The sequence below is a fragment of the Anomaloglossus baeobatrachus genome, chromosome 2 (genome assembly GCF_048569485.1).
Source record: "Anomaloglossus baeobatrachus isolate aAnoBae1 chromosome 2, aAnoBae1.hap1, whole genome shotgun sequence".
NCBI classification, from domain to species: Eukaryota; Metazoa; Chordata; class Amphibia; order Anura; family Aromobatidae; genus Anomaloglossus; species Anomaloglossus baeobatrachus.
This window is the reverse complement of record NC_134354.1, coordinates 770871194-770889945: the sequence shown is the minus strand read 5'-3', so window position 1 is coordinate 770889945 and position 18752 is coordinate 770871194. Positions and strand designations below refer to the sequence as shown.

The following is an 18752-nucleotide window of genomic DNA, read 5'->3' as shown; positions in this document are numbered from 1 at the left end:
GATATCTTCCATGTATAGAGTAGGTGCAACTCTTGAGCCTGCTCCCTGTGCCGACTTGCAATAATTATGCAGCACTTGAAAACGCAGAAGGGGGTTAAAATAACTTAACAGACAAACTCCACCAATACTCATTGTCTGGTTAATATTATTGTGATTTATCAACATAACCAAGATGAAGCTCCTCGGGGGCGGGCCAAGGGTCTGCCTCAATAATGATCTATTAAGGATACGCCAAAGTCAACCTCATTTAGAGGTGTGTATTGAGCCAATCTGCGGTTGTTCTAATTGCTGCTGTTGAAAGGAAATGATGACTTTGTAACACAGAAGATATCTTCCAGGTAAGGTGCGGATTCAGCTCTTGAGCCTGCTCCCTGCACAGACACCCAATAAGTGATGCATAACTTGAAAGTTCTGAGGGGGTGGAAGTTAAGAAAATAATTGACAAACTTGACCACTACTCATTTTCTGGGTAATAATATTGTGATTGATCAAAGTAGCCAAGATGAGGCTCCTCAGGGGTGGGATCAGGCTCTGACCAAATAATGATCTACTAAGGACAAGACAAAGTCAACCTCCAAGGTTTGAATATTGCCAACCACTTGTCACTAAAGATCTGTTTCTTTTGTTTTGGGATAATCAAATAAACTATTAATCTGTATTGATGGTATGTTATGTGCGTACGATGATAACAGCAAGATTAAGATGTGATTAAAAGGGGGAAGAAATATGATTTGGATAAAACAAAATAACTTTACAGATGAACTCCACCATTACACATTGTCTGAGCAATATTATTCTGATAGCTCCTCGGGGGCGGGGCCAGGCACCGCTACAATAATCTACTAAGGATAAGCTAAAGTCAACTCCTTTTAGAGGTTTGCATCTAGCCAATCAGAGATTTCTCTGGTTCCTGCTGTTGAAAGGAGATGCCAGCTTTGTAACAGAGCACATATCTTCTAGGTCTAGTGCGGGTTCAGGTCTTGAGCCTGCTTCCTGCGTCGACACCCAAAAAGTGAAGCACCACTTGAAAGCTCAGAAGGGGGTAAAAAGATTAACAGATGAATGCCACCACTACTAATTCTCTGTGTAATATTGTTGGGATTGATCAATGTAGCCAAGATGAAGCTCTTCAGGGGCAGGACCAGGCTCTGTCCCAATAATCATCTCCTGAGGACAAGACAAAGTCTACCCCATGTAGAGATCAGAGGTTTCTCTGGTTCCTCCTATTGAAAGGAGATGCCAGCTTTGTAACACAGCAGATATCTTCCAGGTAAGGTGCGGGTTCAGCTCTTGAGCCTTCTCCCTGCCCCGACACCCACTATGTGATGCACCACTTGAAAGCTTAGAGGGGGGGTTACAAAAATAACAGATTAACTCCACCACTTCTCATTCTCTGGGTGATATTATTGTGATCTGATTAAAGTAACCAAGATAAAGCTCCTCGGGGGCGGGATCATGCGGTGCTCCAATAATGATCTACTAAGGGCAAGACAAAGTCAACCCCCGAGGTTGAAATATTGCCAACCACTTGTCACTAAAGGTCTTCTTCTTTTAGGATAATAAAATAAAAATATTAATACGTATTGATGATATGTTATGTGTGGATGATGATAACAATAAGCTTAAGATGTGATTAAAAGGGGGAAGAAACATGATTTGTATGGGTGAGGATGATGGACTCATGCCCTCAAGGAACAAATAGTCTACCTAGTTAGGCCTTTATTGTTCTGTCTTTTGTATTTAGGACATCTTTCGAAAAAAGTTGTCACAATCATAGCGGGATTCACATCCCTTCAACTAATTTTCCATAGAGAAGGTCTTCAGTGTGGACGGTGCTTACACACGGTTTCCAAAACCGTCATTTATAATCTATCAAAGTAGGAATGACTAATAATATCTTCTGCTTCTTTCTTGGCAGATATTCAGGAATTTTATGAAGTCACGTTGCTCAGCTCCCACATTGGCTACGAAGAAAAGATCTCCGAACTGAACCACGTAGCAGAATTATGGGAGAAAAACAACTCTCTATCTGCTGGAGCTGAAAGCCAACAGAAAGCGTCCAAGGTAACGAGCCAGTGAAATATTGACAAGCTGCTAACCTCTCCTGCCCCATAATCTACTAAAATTAACAGGAATCTGTCACCAGGTTTTTGCTGCCCTCATCTGAGAGCAGAATAATGTAGGGGCAGAGATCCTGATTCTGCCCACACCACTGATTGGCAGCTTTCTGCCTATGCACAGTGTACACAGGAAACTGTCAATCAATGGTGGGGGTGGGGTTATACTATGGCGAAGGACTACATGGCAGCGGGTTTATTAATCCTGTAGTGATAATCTACAGCTGATAAAACTGTGTGACACATTGCTGGAATCAAGGTCTCTGTCCTTACATCATGCTACCCTCAGATTATATAGCAAAAACCTGCTGACAGATTCCCTTTAAAACAGACCGACATCAGATTGATATAATCAAATATATAAAAAGTCTGATTGTGGAGCCCTAAAACTCTGGACTATAACTCAGGATCAGTACAGCATTAGTAATGTATGTACACAGTGACTGCACCAGCAGAATAGTGAGTGCAGCTCTGAAGTATAATACAGGAGGTAACTCAGGATCAGTACAGGATCAGTAATGTAATGTACAGTTAGGTCCAGAAATATTTGGACAGTGACACAAGTTTTGTTATTTTAGCTGTTTACAAAAAGATGTTCAGAAATACAATTTATATATATAATATGGGCTGAAAGTGCACACTCCCAGCTGCAATATGAGAGTTTTCACATCCAAATCGGAGAAAGGGTTTAGGAATCATAGCTCTGTAATGCATAGCCTCCTCTTTTTCAAGGGACCAAAAGTAATTGGACAAGGGACTCTAAGGGCTGCAATTAACTCTGAAGGCGTCTCCCTCATTAACTTGTAATCAATGAAGTAGTTAAAAGGTCTGGGGTTGATTACAGGTGTGTGGTTTTGCATTTGGAAGCTGTTGCTGTGACCAGACAACATGCAGTCTAAGGAACTCTCAATTGAGGTGAAGCAGAACATCCTGAGGCTGAAAAAAAAGAAAAAATCCATCATAGAGATAGCAGACATGCTTGGAGTAGCAAAATCAACAGTCGGGTACATTCTGAGAAAAAAGGAATTGACTGGTGAGCTTGGGAACTCAAAAAGGCCTGGGCGTCCACGATGACAACAGTGGTGGATGATCGCCGCATACTTTCTTTGGTGAAGAACAACCCGTTCACAACATCAACTGAAGTCCAGAACACTCTCAGTGAAGTAGGTGTATCTGTCTCTAAGTCAACAGTAAAGAGAAGACTCCATGAAAGTAAATACAAAGGGTTCACATCTAGATGCAAACCATTCATCAATTCCAAAAATAGACAGGCCAGAGTTAAATTTGCTGAAAAACACCTCATGAAGCCAGCTCAGTTCTGGAAAAGTATTCTATGGACAGATGAGACAAAGATCAACCTGTACCAGAATGATGGGAAGAAAAAAGTTTGGAGAAGAAAGGGAACGGCACATGATCCAAGGCACACCACATCCTCTGTAAAACATGGTGGAGGCAACGTGATGGCATGGGCATGCATGGCTTTCAATGGCACTGGGTCACTTGTGTTTATTGATGACATAACAGCAGACAAGAGTAGCCGGATGAATTCTGAAGTGTACCGGGATATACTTTCAGCCCAGATTCAGCCAAATGCCGCAAAGTTGATCGGACGGCGCTTCATAGTACAGATGGACAATGACCCAAAGCATACAGCCAAAGCTACCCAGGAGTTGATGAGTGCAAAAAAGTGGAACATTCTGCAATGGCCAAGTCAATCACCAGATCTTAACCCAATTGAGCATGCATTTCACTTGCTCAAATCCAGACTTAAGACGGAAAGACCCACAAACAAGCAAGACCTGAAGGCTGCGGCTGTAAAGGCCTGGCAAAGCATTAAGAAGGAGGAAACCCAGCGTTTGGTGATGTCCATGGGTTCCAGACTTAAGGCAGTGATTGCCTCCAAAGGATTCGCAACAAAATATTGAAAATAAAAATATTTTGTTTGGGTTTGGTTTATTTGTCCAATTACTTTTGACCTCCTAAAATGTGGAGTGTTTGTAAAGAAATGTGACAATTCCTACAATTTCTATCAGATCTTTTTGTTCAAACCTTCAAATTAAACGTTACAATCTGCACTTGAATTCTGTTGTAGAGGTTTCATTTCAAATCCAATGTGGTGGCATGCAGAGCCCAACTCGCCAAAATTGTGTCACTGTCCAAATATTTCTGGACCTAACTGTATGTACATAGTGACTCCACCAGCAGAATAGTGAGTGCAGCTCTGGAGTATAATATATGATGTAACTCAGGATCAGTACAGAATCAGTAATGTATGTGTGTCGCGGGCGGCGGGGCGCTGCGCTCACCCCGCTTGGGTCCGGCGCTGCTGCTGCTGCTGCTCGGTGGCTCGAGCGGTGGGCCGGATCCGGGGACTCGAGCGGCGCTCCTCGCCCGTGAGTGAAAGGGGGTAGTTTGGTTTGGGGATTTGGTTCGTGACGCCACCCACGGTTTGTGGTGAGGTTGGGGCACCACCGCTGCTGGTGATGGGGATCCCGGGAGCGAAGACAGGGAGCAGCTGGGATGTTGTTTCCCCCTCCGTGGGTAGGGGTTGGTTGTGTCGGGGCCCGGTAAGGTGTGACGGGGAGGTACGGTTGGTGAGGTGCAGGGTCGCGGGGGCAGCGCGGTGCCGGATGGCACGGTGGTACTCACTCAGCCAAGAACAGATGCAGAGTCTCCGGTAAAACAAACGGCTGGATGGACGGGTCCCGCAGCCGGCTGCTGTGGTTTCTCCTGGACGGTTGGTGGTGGCTGCCTTTCCCTGCACCTTTTGTGTAACTTCGGTCCCGATGGCTTCCCACCGGTAACCTGCTCCCCAGCGTGGATATAAGCCGGAGGATCCCTTTTGCCCGCAGGCTCTGGCCGTGGGAATTCTAGCTGTGGCGGTAGCTGTATTTCCCTGTTGCTGTTTGGACGGTTGCCTTCAGTCGGTTCTTGGCTGTTTGAAAACCCCTGGGGTTCCAGTCACTAACGGATTTGACCTGTTTAACGGCGACTCCAAGTCTTTTCGGGGTCTGCAGGCCCTGCCGGTTTGTGCTGGCTTCTCTTCTCTCCCCGGTTCGGTACCGGCGGGCCACCGCCCGTCCCCGGTCCTACGGTTCCGCATCGATCTGCCTCTCCTGCAGACGGCCACCACCATCTGCCAACCTTGCTCTTGGTGACCGGGCCACGTACCCGGACACGGTCAGTCTGCTCCTCTACTACTATTTCACTCCTCTCTCTTTCACCTCTCTCCCTTCACTCGAGCTCTGCCCGAGCTTGACTAACTTCCTTTCCCGCCTCCAGGACTGTGAACTCCTCAGTGGGTGGGGCCAACTGCCTGGCTCCACCCCACCTGGTGTGGACATCAGCCCCTGAAGGGAGGCAACAAGGATTTGGTGTCTGGCTGATGTGCCTATCTCGGGGTGTGGGGTGTGTTGTTGCAGTACCTGTGACGACCTGGCTAGTCCAGGGCGCCACATTCCCCCTTGGTTAAATGCAGACCATCCGCGGGCTGCCCGTCCATCACCGGTTTTATTTTCACAACTGAAAAAGGTAAAACATATAAAAACATTCAATAAAACATATTTAGGAACTTCCCTTAACGGGAAGCACAGTACTTTAACGTTACTAACGGTAGTCAATTTTTTTTATTAAACAGACGGCTTCCGCTCTCCCACCCAAACAACCTGGCCCTGATGCTGCCCCTAAGAAGTGGGCAGCACCCCTTGACCCCAGTCCAGATCCAGGCTGCCCGAGCGGGAATGGGTACGGTGTTTCGCACCCTACGGTCACTTCAGGGGACCCCACGTCCATGGGGGACCCCTGACCCCCGGAGGATTGCCACCGGTTACGGTAGTGGCGGGCCTGGACCATCTCTTTCCTCCAGGCCCATCCTCCAAATCAGCCTCTCCGGAGGTGGTAACGGAATCATGCCAACATATTTACACTTCCACTAGTTTGTGGCTGCCCTGCTAGTTCTCAGGCATGTCCATAAGCAGTTTCTTATGCACGGTGCAAAGGTTCCCTACGGGGACTACTTGCCGGCAACGGCCGGATCAATCACAGTCGACAATCAGGTGACATCTTCGGTTGATTACTTTCATTTAACAGGTAACGGTACTGGTGGTCCCAACGGGGACAACGGTGCAACGGAGGGACCGCTGCCTTACTTTAGATCCACAACACAGCATCCAGGGCAAACCAGCCCCTCTCTCCACAGTGCCGCGTGTAGGTAACTAAGTCGCCCGGAAGCAGGTTGCGGCCCGGGTGGTCCTCTGGCAGATGGGCATTAACGTCCCGACGGGCCACAAACACTCCGGCCTCCAGGCCTGGCTTGAAGATAAATCCGTATCCCCGACGGACATCGAACCTTCTCAATTGCCCCTCGTGGATCGGGCCCCGTACTTGGAAGGTGGGTCTGCGGAGGCTCTCTTTTTCTTGGATGGTGCGGGCTATCAGTTCAGCCTTCCTCTTCTCCCTCTCCGCAATTTCTCGGCCCAGCGGGGTCGGTTCCCTGTCCCAGTAAGGGGCTGCTACTTGCCCCTGCGCGCGGGTCGGGCCCCGCGGGATTTCCACCACACTGCCCACTACTGGCGCCCTCGGTGGAAGATCCCGCGGTGACATGGCCTGGGGCGCTGCCCTGCAGCAACGACCCGGCGCAGCCTCAGCCGAGGCGTGGGTGATGGGTACAGGGGTCCTCTCCCGCTTGACCTCCGCCTCCTCCTGCACGGGACGGATCACCGGAGCCGGAACGGGACTAGGCACGGTTACTTCTGGTGCCACCGGCACGCCTTTGCCGATGGGCGATGTCTTCAGAAGCTTCCAGGGAAGAGGCTCGGGGCGGCTATGGGCTTCGGCTGCAGGCGGGTCCGCTTGGGCGGACAGGCGGGGTTCCGCTACCGGTTGCGGTGGTAGCGGGCCTAGTGGCGGGGCAGCGGCAGCCAACACGGGTAGCGGGGGAGGCAGCAGGGCGAGCGGGCGCAGACCGGGCCCCTCAGCCGCAATGACAGATCCCGTAGGAACACAGGGGCGTGGGTCGCTTACCCGCTCCTCCAATTCTTCCTCCACCTCGCGTTTCCATATGGCCGCCACCACGTCAGCCATGTCGGCCTCCCACTCCTCCAGGAGGAGCTGCATTTGGACCTGAAGGCGGCTGCTCAGCTGGACGGTCTGGACCTCCACCCACGCCGCGGTTCCAGGTGCGGGCGCGGGGACTGCGGTGTTACCGGACGGACGGTGCATACTGGCAGCGGTATCTTCCAGGAACCAAATATGGCCGCAGAGTCCTGGCGTCCCCGCTTTTATAGCCGCGGCTCACATGCGGCCGGACGCCATCCGTCCCCCCTTGGTTCTTTCTCAGCACCTCCTCTTCAGGGGCGGAGCTTCGGCTTTCGCGCCTCCACTGCTCGAGAAGACGCTTGAGCGGGAAAGTCTTCGCGCCCAAGATGGCGGCTTCTGAAATTTTTAGGCCGGATGCCGCCGGCGGGATACAAGGCGCACTTCTACCAGCCGGCAGAACGGTAAGATCCTGTTCGTGACGCCAAGTTGTCGCGGGCGGCGGGGCGCTGCGCTCACCACGCTCGGGTCCGGCGCTGCTGCTGCTGCTCAGTGGCTCGAGCGGTGGGCCTGATCCGGGGACTCGAACGGCGCTCCTCACCCGTGAGTGAAAGGGGGTAGTTTGGTTTGGGGATTTGGTCCGTGACGCCACCCACGGTTTGTGGTGAGATTGGGGCACCACCGCTGCTGGTGATGGGGATCCCGGGAGCGATGGCAGGGAGCAGCTGGGATGTTGTTTCCCCCTCCGTGGGTAGGGGTTGGTTGTCCTGGGGCCCGGTAAGGTGTGACGGGGAGGTACGGTTGGTGAGGTGCAGGGTCGCGGGGGCAGCGCGGTGCCGGATGGCACGGTGGTACTCACTCAGCCAAGAACAGATGCAGAGTCTCCAGTAAAACAAACGGCTGGATGGACGGGTCCCGCAGCCGGCTGCTGTGGTTTCTCCTGGACGGTTGGTGGTGGCTGCCTTTCCCTGCACCTTTTGTGTAACTTCGGTTCCGATGGCGTCCCACCGGTAACCCGCTCCCCAGCGTGGATATAAGCCGGAGGAGCCCTTTTACCCGCAGGCTCTGGCCCTGGGAATTCTAGCTGTGGCGGTAGCTGTATTTCCCTGTTGCTGTTTGGACGGTTGCCTTCAGTCGGGTCTTGGCTGTTTGGAAAGCCCTGGGGTTCCGGTCACTAACGGATTTGACCTGTTTAACGGCGACTCCAAGCCTGGTCGGGGTCTGCAGGCCCTGCCGGTTTGTGCTGGCTTCTCTTCGCTCCCCGGTTCGGTACCGGCGGGCCACCGCCCGTCCCCGGTCCTACGGTTCCGCGTCGATCTGCCTCTCCTGTAGACGGCCACCACCGTCTGCCAACCTTGCTCTTGGTGCCTGGGCCACGTACCCGGACACGGTCAGTCTGCTGCTCTACTACTACTTCACTCCTCTCTCTTTCACCTCTCTCCCTTCACTCGAGCTCTGCCCGAGCTTGACTAACTTCCTTTCCCGCCTCCAGGACTGTGAACTCCTCAGTGGGTGGGGCCAACCGCCTGGCTCCACCACACCTGGTGTGGACATCAGCCCCTGAAGGGAGGCAACAAGGATTTGGTGTCTGGCTGATGTGCCTATCTCGGGGTGTGGGGTGTGTTGTTGCAGTACCTGTGACGACCTGGCTAGTCCAGGGCGCCACATTTGCATAGTGACTGCACCAGCAGAATAGTGAGTGCAGCTCTGAAGTATAATACAGGATGTAACGCAGGATCAGTAATGTAATGTATGTACACAGTGACTGCACCAGCAGAATAGTGAGTGCAGCTCTGGAGTAAAACATAGTTTATTGCAGGATAAGCATTGTAATACATTTGCAAACGATATAAGTAGACTTTTTTTATCCATACATAATTTTCCGATATTTATAGAAATGAGATAATAATGCCATCCGCAGACATTTGTAGATTATTGTTGTATCGGTGTTTCGCAGATCCTTTTGTTCTCGCACAGTCCATTAGACGCTTGGTTTTCCAGTAATAATAGGAAATGTATTCAGAATATAACTTGCCTGCAGTCAGCTTTATTTTTTATTTTTTTTTACCAATTAGAAAATGAATAAAATATCCTTATTTCCCGTGAGTTGACAACACCTTCGTTTCTGGCATCAGGGCCCATGAATAATTCATTAATACCTATTGATGCCGCGGACGCCGCTGTTATCTGTGGGTTGCATCTTCTTTGTAGCTCCTGGTACCATTTCTGAACTCTTCACACACAATTGCCTGAATACGTGTAACCATGACAACCGCGGTAACGAGGGTAGTAGGACATCAGCCGCCTATAGCCTTAGCGGGTCACAAAGGAGTCAGCCCCGTGTAGGGTGTAATTAAGCCGCATTGTACCTCCTCGGTGCCTCGCACACAATGGAAGCCGCTTATTATGCAGGATTAATTCCTCTGCCGCTCGTGGGGTGATGTTTTCCGACGCTGCGGTGACAGTAAACTCCTCGTTTTCTTGTTTTGCGAAAACTTTCGTGGCCAGCCAGGGTTTAATGTTCCTGTAAAGGAAAAGGGCAGGTTGTCACAGGAAACATCAGCACATGATAAGGTTAACAGCGCTGCCCTTTAATTTCTCTTACTGGGTCGTCGCCTGTTAAAAATAAATTATTAAAACACTTTGGTATTACTTTTATTTATTAGAAGGTTGTTTTGATAAAGACATCCCCTCTCCATGCGCCTATTGGGAAAACGCCCTGATATGTACACTGTGTATAGTTCTCCTAGACCTGATGAGGCTGTTGTGCTCACTGTGAAAATCTATGTCAGAATAGCTGTATAGTCCTTTATGAAAGTTTAAACTCAACTGACAGCTCCTCAGCGTCCTCCTCCCTGCTGCTGCAAAATGTCTGGACACTACAATTCCTCTACTCCTGCTAAATCCCAGCTTCCCTTAGTTTATTGAAAGCTCCTCATTGTTCCTCCTCCCTGCTGCTGAATCCCTCCTACCTAACCCTATTGATGGCTCTTCATTGTTCCTACTCTCTGTTGCTGCATCCACCCTATGTAACCCTATTGACAGCTCCTCATTGTTCCTCCTCTCTGCTGCTGAATCCCTCCGACGTAACCCTATTGAAAGCTCCTCATTGTTGATCCTTTCTGATGTTGAATCCCGCCTACCAAACATTATTGACAGCTCTTCATTGTTCCTCCTCTCTGCTGATGAATCCTGACTACCCAACCTTATTGACAGCTCCTCATTGTTCCTCCTCCCTGCTGTTGAATCCTTACCTACCTAACATTGACAACTCCTCATTGTTCCTACTCCCTGCTGCTGATTCCTTGCCTACCTAATCTTACTGAAAACTCCTCATTGTTCTCCTCCTTGCTGCTAAATCCTGTCTACCTAACTTTATTGACAGCTCATCATTGTTCCTCCTCCCTGCTGCTGAATCCCCCCACCTAACCTTATTGACAGCTCCTCTCCTCCCTGCTGCTGAGTCCCGCCTAATTAACCTCATTGACAACTCTTCATTGTTCCTCCTCCTTGCTGCTAAATCCTGCCTACCTAATCTTATGGACAGCTCCTTATTGTTCCACCTCCCTGCTGCTGAAACCTCGCCTACTTAACATTATTCACAGCTGCTCTTTGTTCCTCCTTCATGCTGCTGAATCCCAGCACACCTAGCGTCATTGATAGCTTCATAGTGCCTCTTCTTTTTGATGGTGAATGTCATGATGCCAAGAGTTTTCAATCTCTGCAGACCTAACTTGCTTGAGAGCTCCTCATAGTTCCTCCTTCCTGCTGCTGAATCCCTGCCTACCTAACTTGATTGACAGCTCCTCTTTGTTTCGCCTTCTTGCTGCTGAATCCCCACACACCTAGCTTGATTCACAGCTCTATAGTGCCTCTACTCTGTGCTGGTGAATCCCTTGTGTCCAAGAGCATTCCATCTCTGCCCACGTGACTTCAGAGTCCCTCTTTTATGCTATGGACCAGACCATTCACTGGGAGATGGGCACAAAGTGGAATACATCTGTTTGGAAGCTTTAGGACCTCAGGCTGCAGGGGACACCGAGACTGGTAGGACCGTGCCTTTCACGTGGCATTAAATGGTGTTTTTAGCATTGTTTAACCTAACAAATAACTAATTTATAAAACTAAGTAATGTCCCTCCTAATTTTGGTATCCAGCCAAGGTAAAGTAGACAGCTGCTTGCTGATATTATCAGGCTGGGAAGGTCCATGGTTATTGGTCCCCTCCCAGCCTAAAAATAGCAGCCCACAGCCACCGCAGAAGTAGTGCATCAAATTAGATGTGCCAGTTCTGGTTCCTCGCTCAATCTCTTCCAGATTGCTCTGGTGTGGTGGCAATCAGAATAATACTTGTGCGGTTGATGTCAACTGTGTAATGTCAGCTGGCATCAAGTCTAGGGATTAGTAATGGAGAGGCGTCTATCAGACATCCCTATTACTAATCCAGTAAGTGAAAAGAAAAACAAAAACACAGGAAAAAAGAGTTTATTTGACTAAAGACTCCCCCACAATATCCCACATTCACCAATTCATGATCAAAAACGTTCCCACAAAGCTACTCCGTTTTAGTCCACGATCGCTAATTCTCAATACCAATAAATTAGCCGCCGAGTCTCACTGAGGGCAGCATTGAGCTAGTGGCTCTGATGAGAGTTATCGTCACTACCTGACGCCTGTGAATAGGTGCACTTTACAGGTATAAGGGGGAACCCACATTATTTTTTTATAAATTATTTATTTATTAGGCTAAACAAGGCTCAAAATAGACCTTAGGGCCACATGAAAGGCAGTAAAGGGTGCAAGAGTATAAACCCTGCACTAATCTAAGCTCTCCCTCTTACATCAACGCTTCCTGAACTGCTGTCATCGGACAATGGGCCGAGCATGACATCACAAGTAGGGATGAGTGAACCTTTACGGTAAAGTTCGGGATTTGTACCGGACACCAGGGCTCGGACGCAAACACTCACTTTTTAAAAAGTATGAGTCCGAGTTTGGTGTTCTGCTACTGTTCGTATAGTATTAAACTTTGTTTAAAGGCTTCAGCACAGCCAATGGTCAGGCATGCGGAAGATGACTGTATGCTGCTGTGAACGATATGGATATCAAAATAATATAAAATTATTTGGGCTCCCTCCTATTTTTTGCCAACCAGCGCAGGTAAAACAGATGGCTACAGGCTGCAACCCCCAGCTGTCTGCTTTACCTTGGCTGGTTATCAAAAATAGAGGGGATCCCACACCATTTTTTTCAAAAAATTATTTGATTTTAAAATAACTTTATTTATGCCGCCCACTAGGTGTCTTCCTTAAGTGTAACTTATTTTCCACTGGATGTTGTCAAGTGTAATCCATCTGTAGCAGCAGAGACACCGAAACTGATGAAGGGAGTGGAGGTGGGTCTTTATCGCTCTACGGGAATTGGGGCAGATCTTTATCACTCTGAAACGCGTAATAAAATCACGTTTAACTATTACTGCTGACCATCTTCTTACGACAGCACGGGAGTCCACTTCTAATTGCATTTTGATGCTAACCAGGAAACTGGAGAAGAGTGAACAGGGACAGCTCCCAACCAACTTTTTTTGCTTGGTTTGGCTTGATTGACAGTTCTCTCCCGATTTAGGGAGACAACTGTTAATCATACCAAACTAGGTGGGAACAAACTCCCTTGACTGTTTTTTTTTTGTTTTTTTTTACCCATTATCCATCTAGTTTTTTAACTATGTTTTCCCTAAAATTTGATCTGCATTTTTGGCTGTTAGTGCAGGAAGTTGCACCTGCCTGAGATTCTCTATGATATACTCTGAAATTCTGCCACCAGGAAATAGAAGAAGAGTCAACGGGGATCGCTCTCAACCAGGAAATTAGAGACGAGTCAACAGAGACGGCTGCCAACCAGGAAACGGGAGAAGAGTCAATGGGGATGGCTTCAACCAGGAAACAGGAGACGAGCCAAAGGGGACGGCTTCCAACCAGGAAATGGGAGAATAGTCAATGGGCACGGCTCCCAACCAGGAAATGGGAGAAGAGTCAATGGGGATGGCTTCCAACCAGGAAATGGGAGAAGAGCCAATGGGCACGGCTCCCAACCAGGAAATGGGAGAAGAGTCAATGTGGATGGCTCCTAACCAGGAAATGGGAGACGAGTCAACGGGGACGCCTCCCAACCAAGAAACGGGAGAAGAGTCAATGGGGATGGCTTCCAACAAGGAAAAGGTGACAAGTCAACCAGGACAGCTCCAAACCATGAAACAAGAGAAGAGTCAATGGGGACGGCTTTCAACCAGGAAATAGACAAGTCAATGGGGACAGCTCCCAACCAGGAAACAGCAGAAGAATCAATGGGGACAACTCTCAACCAGGAAGAGTCAATGGGACGGCTCCCAACCAAGAAACGGTGGAAGAGTCAATGTGGAGAGCTCCAACCAGGAAACGGGAGAAGAATAAAATGTGGACAGCTCCCAACCAACTTTTTTTTACTCATTTTAGCTTGACTGACAGTACTGTCTCAATTTAAAGAGACATTACCTATTGTGCCATCACCCGTTCCCTGTAGACTGTGAGCCCTCGCAGGCAGGGTCCTCTCTCCTCCTATATCAGTCTGTTTTGTACTGTTAATGATTGTGTGGCGGCCTGGACTAGCCAGGTCATCACAGGTACTACAACAACACACCCCACACCCCGAGATAGGCACATCAGTCAGACACAAATCCTTGTTGCCTCCCTCCAGGGGCTGATGTCCACACCAGGTGGGGTGGAGCCAGGTGGTTGGCCCCACCCACTGAAGAGTTCACAGTCCTGGAGGCGGGAAAGGAAGTCAGTTGAGTTAGAGAGGTGAAAGAGAGAGGAGTGAAGTGGTAGTAGAGGAGCAGACTGACCATGTCCGGGTACGTGGCCCGGGAAACAAGCGCAAGGTTGGCAGACGGTGGTGGCCGTCTGCAGGAGAGGCAGATCGACGCGGAACCGTAGGACCGGGGACGGCCGGTGGCCCGCCGGTATGGAACCGGGGAGCGAAGAGAAGCCAGCACAAACTGGCAGGGCCTGCGGACCCCGACCAGGCTTGGAGTCGCCGTTAAACAGGTCAAATCCGTTAGTGACCGGAACCCCAGGGGTTTCCAAACAGCCAAGACCCGATTGAAGGCAACCGTCCAAATAGCACAAGGGAAATACAGCTACCGCCACAGCTAGAGTTCCCAGGGCCAGAGCCTGCAAGCAAAAGGGCTCCTCCGGCATATATCCACGCTGGGGAGCGGGTTACCGGTGGGAAGCCATCGGGACCGAAGTTACACAAAAGTTGCAGGGAAAGGTAGCCACCACCAACCGTCCGGGAGAAACCACAGCAGCCGGCTGCGGGACCCGTCCATCCAGCCGTTTGTTTTACCGGAGACTCTGCATCCGTTCTTGGCTGAGAGAGTACCACCGTGCCGTCCGGCACCGCGCTGCCCCCGCGACCCTGCACCTCACCAACCGTACCTCCCCGTCACACCTTACCGGGCCCTGGGACAACCAACCCCTACCCACGGAGGGGGAAACAACATCCCAGCTGCTCCCTGCCATCGCTCCCGGGATCCCCGTCACCAACAGCGGTGGTGCCCCAACCTCACCACAAACCGTGGGTGGCGTCACGGACCAAATCCCCACAGCAAACTACCCCCTTTCACTCACGGGCGAGGAGCGCCGCTCGAGTCCCCGGATCTGGCCCACCGCTCGAGCCACCGAGCAGCAGCAGCGCCGGACCCGAGCGCTAGCGAGAGCGCAGCAGCGACGGCTCCCTCCCCGCCCGCGACAATTGTTGTACGTATACCCTCTTTCACTTGTAAAGCGCCATGGAATAAATGGCGCTATAATAATAAATAATAATAATAGCTGTCAATCATAACAAACTGGGTAGCGATAAACCATAGGGATCCGCTCCCTTGACTCTTTTTTGTACCCATTTTCCATCTAGTTTTTAAAACTATGTTTTCCCTAAAATTTGATCTCCATTTTTTGCTTTTAGTAGCGAGGGAGTCGGCCCCATAACTTGGGAAGCATGACCATCCTGACGGGTTCCCTTTAAGCTGTGTATAATTGCAGCACACCGTAGATATATAATACTACTATACACTTTGTCATTTCTCCGGTTCAATGTCCTTTACCAGCTTTTATGTAATGTAAACCTAGAATGTGCTGGTTTCAGATATCGTGGATGCAGTTATCGCTTTACAAAGTCTATTGAAATAAGTAAAATGTTATGTTAAATTAATCCACAAAAGAGTGGAATCTCTCTGGAATAAAGATTATATTAATCTAGACACAGACTTATAAAAAAAACTAATGCTCAGAGTATAGACTGCGCTGTGTTATACTTACCCCTGATTCCTCTGTACGGGGCTGGCGGGGGGCAGGTCAGAATCAAGGTCTGATTACACCCATAGGAAATGTGCTGCCCCTGCAGTGGATCGAATCGCTCGGATCCGGGGATGGTGATTACTCGTGGCTCGAGGGTCTCTGGACCCAGGGGCTAGGGGCCACACTCAAATGGAAAAGGGAGTATTTACAGGGGATTTGGTATAGTTTGTGACACCACCCGTGGTGTACAGTAATTGGGAGTACCGCCGCTGTCGTTGAGAGTACCCGGGGTGATGAAGTGGGGCAGCAAGATGACGTTACCCTCAACGGGTAGGGGTAGGCCCCAGGACTCCTGATGGGGATGCGAGGATGCAGTGCAGGGGTCAGTCGGGTACTCACTTAGCAATGAAGCAGACGCTGACAACAGGGTAAACCAAATCTCTGACTGCCACTGCCTCTCGAGGGGAGCTTGTCCGGGTCCCGTCCCCTGCAGCACTGGTCCATAACCTGCCACCTGGCACAAAAGCTTAGATTGTCCGTTGTGGCCCGATAGCTTGGAGCTTTCCGGGCCCCGCTTCCCACTATGGCTAAGTGAAGGTGCCTGCTCTCAGGAGCTCACGCTTGGGATTTCAGTGGGCCGCTTGCTAGGAAAGCCCTATTCCCCTCGCTGCGCTAGTGCCCCCGATCTCTGAGCTGGGTGGGAACAGTCCATAAAGGCCCTGTCCTCCGCAGGTTAATTGCTGGGTCGCCTGAAACGTCTCCCCGACCTAGGGTCCATGTACCCCGACGTGCCTTCGGTCCCAGACCGGTGATAGGACCAGGCTTCTGAGCGTCTTCCTCGACGGGTTTCAGGCACCTAGCCTCAATCCCCTGCGACCGGGGATCCGACTCCTCTAGGTCCAGACCACCATCTGCAACCTAGTCTGCTTCTCCCCTGGGAGTTCCATCTCCTAGCTTCCTCAGAGCTCCTCACAGATCGAGGGCTACCACACGACTCCACTTGACACTTCCCACCTCCCTGTCTGACCCCTAGGTGGGCGGCCCTATTCCTGCTTAAGCAGCCCACTGGTGTGCCTGACAGGTGTGGTGCAAAGTGTATCTAGGATTTGTGAATGCTGGTGGAGGCAACACTGCAGGATGGAGACCCAGAACCATGGGGGGTTGAGCACTGCAGGTAAGGGCAGATTGTGCAGAACCCTGTGACGACCCAAATAGTCCAGGGCGTCACAGAAACATATATAAGACCCCCACCCAATATTTGGAGGGCAGGGAAGTAATACTAATGTACACTGAACAAAAAATATAAACACAACACTTTCATTTTTGCTCCCATTTTTCATGAGCTGAACTCAAAGATCTAAAACTTTTCTATGTACAAAAGGCATTTTTCTCTGAAATATTGTTCACAAATTTGCCTACATCTGTGTTAGTGAGCGCTTCTCATTTGCTGAGACAATCCATCCACCTCACAGGTGCGGCATATCAAAATGATGATTAGACAGCATGATTATTGCACAGGTGTGCCTTAGGCTGGCCAGCATGATTATTGCACAGGTGTGCCTTAGGCTGGCCAGCATGATTATTGCACAAGTGTGTCTTAGGCTGGCCATCATGATTATTGGACAGGTGTGCCTTAGGCTGGCCAGCATGATTATTGCACAGGCGTGCCTTAGGCTGGCCACAATAAAAGGCTACTGTACAATGTGCAGTTGTATCACACAGCACAATGCCACAGATGTCACAAGTTTTGAGACAGCGTGGAATTGTTATGCTGACTGCAGGAATGTCCACGAGAGACTTCCATCTATCTGCTGATTATCAGTATCCCCCTTGTGCCTAAATACTCTCATTTTCCCTGGACTGGTGCTGGTGATTATTCAGGTCATTCTAGCTCTAGGTGCAAGCAGGTGGCTGTATCGTTGTTGTATATACATATACACTTTCTATGAATGACTTATTTATACACTAAGCACTGTTACCCTCTACAGTCACAGCCAAAAGTGTTGGCATCCTTGAAATTGTTCCAGAACATGAAGTATTTCTCCTAGAACATTATCGGACTTATACAGCTTTTGTTATGCACATGTTTATTTCCTTTGTGTGTATTGGTACAGCACAAAAAATGGTACAGCACAAAAAAGTGGCATACTGGACATAATTTTACACAAAATTGTTGCCACCTTTCCAAAATTGTGGTTAACAACTTTGTTTCAAGCATGTGATGCTTATTCAAAATCACCTGTGGCAAATAACAGGTGTGCGTAACAAGACATCACATCTTAAACCAGATAAAAAGGGGAGAAGTTGACTGAATCTTTGCATTGTGTGTCTGTGTGTGCCACTAAGCATGGGAAACAGAAAGAGGAGAAGAGAACTGTCTGTGGACCTGAGAACCAAAATTGTTGAAAAATATCAACAATCTCAAGGTTAAAAGTCCATCTCCAGAGAACTTGATGTTCCTTTGTCCACAGTGTGCAACATAATCAAGAAGTTTACAACCCATGGCTCTGTAGTTAATCTCCCTGGACGTACTCAGCAGAAAAAAAATTCATGAAAGATTCCAACGCAGGATAGTCCGGATGGTGGATAAGCCCCAATCATGTTCCAAAGAAATTCCAGGTGTCCTGTGTCTTGATGTATGTAGTTTTCTCCATCCCATATTTTTGTATAAGATGCCATGTGATGTATTTTACCTTCTCTCTGTATTTGCTGTAGTACTATGTCTTGGGATGTAAGTGACCATACCTTCCCCCAGCCTGTATCATATTGCAATCAGGCTTCAGCAGTAGCTATTGTCATTGATTTGGTGGGGGTTGCATATATATATTGTTCTTCTCAGCATGGGACTTCTCCAATCTACAACTTGGTGAACAGAACAGAGCCAGCAGTCTAAAGTCCATTCATGCATCAAATGGCCAGGGGGAGGTGTGCCCACCTAAGGGGCTGATCCCAGGAGAGAAGAACATGTTAGTTCAGTTAGTTGGGAGTAGTGATGGGCAGTCCGGCTCTTTTTGATGAGCCGGCTCATTCGGCTCGGCTCACCAAAAAGAATCGGCTCTTTCGGCTCAAAAAACGGCTCTTTTTTTAAAAAAACCCTCTGCTCCACCTTGTGATGATACAGAACCTCCCCTGTACATTGGGAACCTCATTCTACACCCTTGTATGTATCTAGTGAAGCAGTAAAGACAGTTTTTAGCATTATTGTTTCCGTTTCCTCAGATTGTCAGCTCTTCTGGACAGGGCCCTCGCTACTCTTTTATGTGGTGTTT

The 18752-nt window shown here is 49.3% G+C and overlaps 1 protein-coding gene across 3 annotated transcripts in view; it reads left to right on the top strand.

The window, feature by feature from the left end:
• DLG2 (discs large MAGUK scaffold protein 2) overlaps positions 1-18752 on the top strand; it is a 1610676-nt gene that overhangs the window by 234294 nt on the left and 1357630 nt on the right. For all 3 annotated transcript variants that reach the window (XM_075337519.1, XM_075337521.1, XM_075337520.1), the window contains exon 3: positions 1919-2064. In XM_075337519.1, the coding sequence (XP_075193634.1) occupies positions 1919-2064 (146 nt within the window). The remainder of the gene's footprint in view (positions 1-1918; positions 2065-18752) is intronic.